The following is a 7,906-nucleotide window of genomic DNA, read 5'->3' as shown; positions in this document are numbered from 1 at the left end:
GGTTGTCTCCTTGTCCTGCATAGTTGTGGGGAGACCCCCAGCCCCACAGGGAAATAGCAGAGTCATGATGTGTCCTCTTGGAAGGCTGCAACCCCCTTCAGGTGGGGGAAGGAGGCAACAGGACCACCAAGGTGTCTGGAATACCACGTTCCCACCAATGCTGAAATCACAGAGATGCTGGCAGGGCTCCAGTGCTGGTGCCCCTGTTCCTGCTCACCCCCCTGCTGCCCCTTTGCCAGGGTAAGTGTGGAGGAATGCCTGATTCCAGCACAGCTCGTGGATCAGAGGTGCCTCCTGGGGCCGTTTGTGTTCAGCAGCTGGGATCTCATGGCCTGGATGCTGCTCAAGATCTTCTTCTGGTGGCCCATCATGGTGATGCCCAGACTCCGAACATCCCTGGGGAACAAAGACACTGTCAGGACTCCTGTGCCAGCGCCAGGGACACAACTGCACCCATGGACCAGCCCAGGAGCCCCTGCCTGGGCCTTCTCCACTTTCCTCCAGCACAAGGCTGGTCCTGAGGAGGGCCCGTGGCCATCCCCCCAGGGGCAGAGAGGCTGCCATTCCCCTGGGCATGTCCTGCCAAGGGCCCTGTGACAGCCCTGTGGGGAGCAGGAGCACTCCTGACAGGCTGGCAGGTGACAAGATCGATGCCGTGAAATTGGATTTAGTTTTAGTGAGATGCCCTCAGATAACCCAGTCAGAAAGATGGATGGATGATGAGCCTTCTCCATTCAAGAGATCCTCTGATGTGCAGGAGGAACAAGGATCACTATCAGCTCAATCCCAGAGCAAAGGCCCCACGTACAGCCCTGATCAATACACATGACAAGCCTCTGTCTGTGTCTCTGCCTTCCTTTCCACTGCCACAGGAACCCCCATCCAGCAGCTCCATGCCTTTGGACAGGGAACAAGGCTCCTTAGAGGCTGTTCTCCAGCCCTGTCACTACTGGTAACAGCAAGGGATGAGGGATGTAAGCAGGTATAAGGGCAGGAGCTGGCATAGTTGCCTTCTTTCCTGGTACTGCTTGGATGGTCCACCTTGGAAACTCCCTAGAGAGGTGGGGAAAAGTTCCTTACAGCAGGAGGGGGGTGAGACAGATCCTCTCCAGCTCTCCTTACTTAACCCACCCCTGGTCATGAGTTAATGACCTTACAGTGATGTGTCCCTCCTGCTGCACTGAGCAAAGAGCCAGTCCTGTGCACAGGGGTCTGACAAAGCTCCAGTGTTTTCCAGTGATCCTAGAGAAGCTGTGCAGAATAGCACGGCCACTCTCTAGTCCAGAGATGCCCTTTGCATGGAAAAAAAAAGACGAGAAGCACAACGAGACAGAAACCTCCTGCCTGACCCTGCTGTGACCACGAGGTTGGGTTAGGTGACCTCCTGGAGCACCTTGCCACCTGAATTACCTCCTGTGGGCCTATGGTGACAATGGAGAGCCACCACGGAGCACTAGGGGTGACTTGGAGCTCACAGCCTCTCAGTACAATTCCCACACCTTCTCTCAAAGCTCAGCACAGCTGCAGTGGTTTTATGTTCACCAATTTCCCTTTTGCCAAACTTTTGTGTAGTCATCTAAGCGTCTACCATAATAATTTCCTCTTTTTCTTCTGTGAGATGTGATGAGGAGAAAAGCAAAGCAAAGCAAAATATTCCTATATTTAACTGGTTAATCTGGTTACCAGTTTCAAGGCAGTCACTAACTGGTTTTTGCTATTGCTGCTAAACCTGCACAACAGCCTCGGACGTTGTCCCAAATCTCAAGACAGTTTGCCTGGAGACACATCTCTGGCAGCAGGGAGCAGCTAGAACAAGGCAGCTGAGGCAGGGTGGTGACAGTTTGGGCTGGCAGGGGGTGCAGGGACACCCAGCCCAGCTCTGTTTGTGCTACTCACTCGATGTTCATGCGCATCACCATGCCCAGGGAGGAGTATCCAGCCATGGCAAAGTTGTCCCGGTAGTGCCCCAGGCGGATGGAGTCCAGCCACTCCTCCACAGTCAGGCAGCTGGTCAGGTCCAGGAGACCCCTGTCCAAACGTGTCTGGGTGAACCTGGGGGCAGAGCACAAAGGGTTACAGGAGAGAGGCTGGTCTAAGGTGAGCAGGCTGCGAGGGCCACCTGAATGCATCTGAAAGAAAAAACTTCCCCCCGTGGTGCCTTGTAACACCGTGTGATCTGCCCCAGTTCTGCTCTCCCCATGTGCCCCCAATCCTCCTGGTTTCTCCTTTCCCTGTTTTCCCATTGGTTGTGGCATCTCTGGTGGTCAGCCACCAGGAAATCAGGAAAATATTAATGTTGGAAAAGCCCCCTAAGATCATCAACTCCAGCTGTTGACTCAGCACTGCCAGGACACTAAACCATGTCCCCAAGTGCCACATCTACACCTCCAGGGATGGTGATTTCACCACTGCCCTGGGCAGCATGGGCCAGGGCCTGGCCACCCTTTTTGTGAAAAAAATTTCCCTAATATCAACCTTAAACCTCCTGTGGCACAACTTGAGGCCATTTTCTCTTTTCCTGGGGATTCCCCTGAGGGGTTCAAAGGGTTCCTGCTGACCCAGGGGACAGGGAGCCCTCACCTGTTCACGGTGCCCGTGCACTTGAGGTTGTCGGGGTTGCGGATCAGCTTGTCCAGGATGGCCACGATCTGCGCGAAGCGCGGCCGCTCGCTGCGCTCCCTCTGCCAGCAGTCCAGCATCAGCTGGTGCAGGGTGCTGGGGCAGCCCATGGGGGCTGGCAGCCTGTAGCCTTCCTCCACCGAGTTAATGACCTGCAAGGAAGCCGGGGCATTAACTGGTCACAAGCCACGGTGGATGTTTGGTGTTGATGTTTCCTCTTTCTAAAAAATATTCTGCATTTCTTCTAGAAGAAGGTAAGGAAGTCTAGGAAAATCTGCAAGACACCCCCGAGGATCAGAGGAACCTTTGCACATGAGATTTCCTGTGTTTGCACCACGTCCTGCATGAGATGGTCCTACCCAGCAATGACTTGGTGGTTTTGGGGAGTCCTCTCCCAGCCCACAGCACCCCTCTGCCCTGGGAGCCTACAAACATCCTCCTGGCTCTTCCCTGCCCCTGTGGGCCCATCCCACAATGGGGCTGCACTTCCATCCCACTACCAGCCCTCCTGATGGGAAGATCTGTGTGAGCTGCTGGGGCCATGGGATGGGGAGCAGAGGGCTGTGCACAACCTTGGGCTGAACAACAAGGCTGTGTGCAGAGCTGGACATCACACACAGACAGGAAATCAGTGCTGTGACAACAGAGTTGTTTAGTGGTCCAGTGACCCTAAAATATTGCAGCTTCCCTCCAGCAGACAAGCCACGAGGCTGAGCTCAAACTCAGTTTTTCTACAGCCAGGGGCGTGGCACTGGTTGGCAAGGGCTGCAGGAAAAACTGCTTAAGGAACTGTGTGGAGGAGGTAGTGTAAGGCACTGCATTCATGCCCTGCTGTCACCAAAGCCACACAAATAATAAAAAAAACACCTAGGAAGAGAGGGGACTCCAGCGCAGGGGGAGATTTATAGTACTCATAGGTAAAAAAAGGAGTCGTCTTGTTCTGCAGAACCAAAAATCCTCATCTGACTGCCTCCTTCTGAAAATTTTGCCCTCAAGTTGTGATCAGGATTATAACCTACATTTCCCTTCAGATTTTATGCTACTCTTGAGGTGAGAGTGGCTCCACACAACTCAGACAAGCCCACAGCCTACAGCTGGGTGGTGCTAGCCTGAGGCTCTCAGCAGCCTCATCTGGACAGCAGAAGGGAGGACACCTACCACTGGAACTGGCTGGTTAGTACCATGGGGCTGCAACGATTTTATGGATGCCCTGACCCGTTCCAGGGACTGGGAAATGTGGCACAGCATGTGCTGAATCTCTCCAGCCAGCAGGAAAGCAGGATTGGGGACAGCCACAGTGCACACAGCCAGCTGGCAGTGACCTCCCTGCCTGCATTTATACCAGGAACGCGGCAGGATTGGGAAGGGCCAGCAGCAGGTCAGTATATGAGCTCTGGTCACTCCTGGGAGCCACAGGACTGCAAAGGCAGAGGCTGTGCAGTGCAGGGATGGAGTGCTGTCAGCACAGAGGGGATGTGCACCCTGAGGGGATGTGCCCAGCCCTGTGGGGATGTGAGGAGAGACAAGAGCTGATCCTTGTGCCCCTGCTCCCAGCCCCCTGCCAGGCTGGGCTGGGGAGGGCAGCAGGAGGGTGTTGTGATGTGAAATTTAGCTTACCAAATTTTTGTAAAATGATTTGTTCTACCTACCCCCTGTAAAAAACCCTCTTTGGTTTTTTCTTAGTTGTGGGTCCTGTCCATCTCCCTAAAAACCTGCCCAGGCTCTGGTGAGGGGCCAAGGTGATTGGCAGAGCCCATGACTTCTCCACCCTGTATTACGTGTAAGATGTCCTGCTAATTATCTTCTTGTTCTGGTCACTCCCATCCTACCTGGGATTAGTTCTAGATCACCCCCTGCCCCTTTCCACACCCCCTATATTTAAGCTGAAACCCCAGGAACCCACTTTTCACATGGGCTTCCTGGGGGCAATAAACCCTAGCTGCAACCCACATGAGAGTCCTCCTTCCTTCCACGCTTCTGCTCGAGGCTCAGACCCACCAAAGCTACCAGGCACAGAGCTGTACCCCTGAAGGTGGACCTGGTGGGTGAGCAGGCTGGCTGCAGTCCTGCACACCCACACCGGAGGGGTCTGGGGGCAGCTCTGGCAGCACTCACATCCCGGTTGGTCATGTTCCAGTAGGGCCTCTCCCCGTAGGCCAGCACCTCCCACATGACAATGCCGTAGCTCCAGACGTCGCTGGCCGAGGAGAACTTGCGGAAGGCGATGGCCTCGGGAGCTGTCCAGCGGATGGGGATCTTCCCCCCCTGCCAAAGGGAGACAGAGCAGTGGATCAGCGCAGGCAGGGCTCAGCACCCCCAGCTCTGCAGCTGGGACAGCTGTGGGACAAGTGACAAAGCTAGGGTGGCATCTCCTAATAAAGGACTGAGGAGGTGATCTGCACAAGGGAAGCCCAGAGGTGGACGTGAAGGACGACTTCAAGGTGTCTCCAGCAGAGCAAGGAGAACACTGTGCTCTTTTACAAGGTCTTCATGCACAATTTCGTCCCCCAGTGCTCAAGAGACAAGGAATTCAGAGTGATGAAGAGGAGCCCTGGGCTACCAGAGCACACAGGCACTGAGCTGACTCTGTGCAAGCAGAGAGCCTGGCTTGAGCAGACAGGGAGAGTGATGGGATGTGCTTCCTGCCCTTCCCCGCTTTGACAGGCAAGGACTGAAAAGGCAGATGTGCTCAATTAAAGGACCATGCTGACAAAAAGCAGCAATATATGGACTAGGAATGTTTTTAAGCCGGAAATGTAAGTTGCAGTGTAGGGGACATCCAGTGGGCTTCCCAGAGAATCTGGGGCAGGAATGGTATGCCACCACCATTCAGGGACAGGGAGAGCTGTCTCTATCCAGCTGAGTCCTGCCTGCTCTGGCACGCGCCTACATAAGGACTGAAGATGAACAATGTGTCTTTGGGGAGAGTTCTTTGGTGGCAGCAATTTCCTGAGCACGTTGAAGACAGCACAGGAGGAACACAAATTTCTGAACACAAAAGAAACCTCCTTTGCAGGGTACCCTGACTGAGACCTCACTAGAGATCCTGACTCTGCCACTGCAACCTTGTGCTTCAGCTCTACCCACACCATCCAATCTTCCTCCAGAGCAACCAGCAGTTTCACTGCACCAAGGCACCTCAAAGCATCAGAAAACAAGCAGCAGGAACCTTCCCCAAAGTTAGGTTATCTGGAATGACATGCTATTTCTCGAGATACCAGCAGGAGCAGATGATTGCACAGGCACACACACACACAGTGAGCCCCCCTGGCTCAGCTTCTCCACTTTGCTGAAGCCAAGCAAAGACCATGAAGGCCACGTTCTTTAGGCTGGGCCACGGTGCACTCATCCCTCAGAGCTGCAGCTGCTCTGGGACATGCTCAGCATCAGCGACCCCCAAAGAGCCCAAAGCTCTTTCTGCTTCTGTAGTCTTGGTCTGTCTGAGAAATGATGCTCAGACTCCTCTGCTACAGCTCCAAACTGGCCTCCATCAGGAGCAGTCTGTCCTGAGGTGTTCCAGGGGAGCACACTAATTCTTTGCATGGTCAGAGAAGAGCAAAGAAAGCTCACTTTATTTAACGTATTCTATGTATTTCATGAAAACGTATTTCATTTTGCTTCTGACAACCTCCTATGGGGAAGGACATCAGGAAACAGAGCTGTAGAAAACCTCAACATGGCCTCACAGACAAAAGTGTACTGCACAAAATAAAACCACAGGTTGCAAAACCAACTCCCACCTTCTCCACATCCATGAATGAGGCAGTGTCACATGGAAAAACCAGTGTGTGGCCACAATGCTGAAGGGTGGACCAGAACACCCCCTATGGATTGATGGCTCTTGGACAGCTGAGGAGTGGATGGAGCTACAAAGCCTCAGGAAGGACTCCAGGGGGGACACAGGCCACACACTCCCATGGCAGCAGCTGGATGTTTGGTAGCTCCCTGCCCTCCCACCCTGCTGCTCTCTGTTCACTGCCCACTCACTTTTGGGATGTCCCTGTGTGAAGGACAACTCATTAAAGCTCAGGAGCTCTTTGGGTTTGAGCCGTCAGCCCAGATATCAGCAGGAAGCGAGATCGCCATTCCTGCCCTACCTATTTTGACTCGGGAATCTCTGACTTTTCCAGGTGTCAGTGGGGAGCAGCAACCATCAGCAGGGACCAGCAGTGTGAGCCACCCACCGTGGTGGTGTATGCAGCATCGGGGTCATCCTCCAGGATGCGGGAGAGGCCGAAGTCAGACACTTTGCACACCAGGTTGCTGTTGACCAGGATGTTGCGGGCGGCCAGGTCCCGGTGCACGTAGCCCAGGTCAGACAGGTACCTCATGCCAGCCCCAATGCCCCTCAGCATCCCCACCAGCTGGATGATGGTGAACTGCCCGTCGTGTTTCTGGAAAAGAAACAAACCCGGAGTTCGCTCGTGGTGTTCACCACTGTGGGCCTGAGAGATTTCAGCCTGCTGGCAGCTGCTAACTTTTTCCTGAGGAAAAATTTCTCAAGGAAGCTTCTTCTCAAAACAACCTTGGCAAACAACTCTCCTCTCTCAAAACAGTCTTTCTCCAGGTGGGGTTTTGCTGTTTCTCTGGTTTAACCAATGGGATTAAGGAGGTGTCATTCCTATCCACCAGCCATGGTAAGTCTGTATCAGAACACCTCATAAAAGGTAGTAAGAATTTAGACAATAAAGCCTTTTTTCTATTCTCTTTGCCTTCTAAAATATTTGGAGCCTTTTGTGTCCTACAGCGACACACCACCATCCTGTTGCTGCTGCTGGTGTTAAACCAGCCCTCTCCCAGTGCCTCTCATCTTTGGATCAGTACCTCCTCTGATTCCAGTGCCTCCTGCTTGTGCCCCTGCCCACTTCTTGCCCTCTAAGTGCCTCTGGCACATGCTCAGGCAGTTGTCCTTGCCTTTGCAGTGTCAGTCCAAGGAACCAGACACGATGCCTGGAGCCCGTGCCTGCTGGAGAGGTGAGAGCCCAGCACCCCCTGCTCTCTCTGACACAGGGGGTTCAGTGGCTGTGAGGCTGAGGAGCAGAACCAGCCCCAGGGGACGTGCAGTGAATGAGAATACAAACTCACTCCTTACCCTGAGGAAGGTGTCTAGCGAGCCATTCTCCATGTATTCAGTAACAATCATTACCAATTTGCCTGCAGAAGACAAGGGAGGTCAAGTTAGCAGAGGAGTCACCTTCCTCCAGGAAGCCCAGTGCCAGGTTTTTACTGGGAGAGACAGGAATTCAGGTCTGTGGGTCTTCTGCAGCCCCTCGGAGTGGTGTCACCC

At 53.8% G+C, this 7,906-nt stretch overlaps 1 protein-coding gene across 1 annotated transcript in view; it reads right to left on the bottom strand.

Annotated features, from left to right (window-relative positions):
- Window positions 1–281: 281 nt before the first annotated feature.
- The window catches only part of LOC136370906 (ephrin type-A receptor 8-like), a 57,862-nt gene continuing 50,237 nt past the window's right edge, over window positions 282–7,906 (bottom strand). Inside the window, exons 5-10 of the mRNA XM_066334595.1 lie at window positions 7,712–7,773; window positions 6,804–7,013; window positions 4,735–4,884; window positions 2,581–2,771; window positions 1,897–2,052; window positions 282–396 (exon numbers count right to left, since the gene is read on the bottom strand). Coding sequence (XP_066190692.1) covers window positions 282–396; window positions 1,897–2,052; window positions 2,581–2,771; window positions 4,735–4,884; window positions 6,804–7,013; window positions 7,712–7,773 — 884 coding nt within the window. The remainder of the gene's footprint in view (window positions 397–1,896; window positions 2,053–2,580; window positions 2,772–4,734; window positions 4,885–6,803; window positions 7,014–7,711; window positions 7,774–7,906) is intronic.

This window comes from Sylvia atricapilla, chromosome 22 (assembly GCF_009819655.1).
Source record: "Sylvia atricapilla isolate bSylAtr1 chromosome 22, bSylAtr1.pri, whole genome shotgun sequence".
NCBI lineage: Eukaryota > Metazoa > Chordata > Aves > Passeriformes > Sylviidae > Sylvia > Sylvia atricapilla.
The sequence above is the reverse complement of the archived record's forward strand: the minus strand, read 5'-3'. Positions and strand labels throughout refer to the sequence as shown.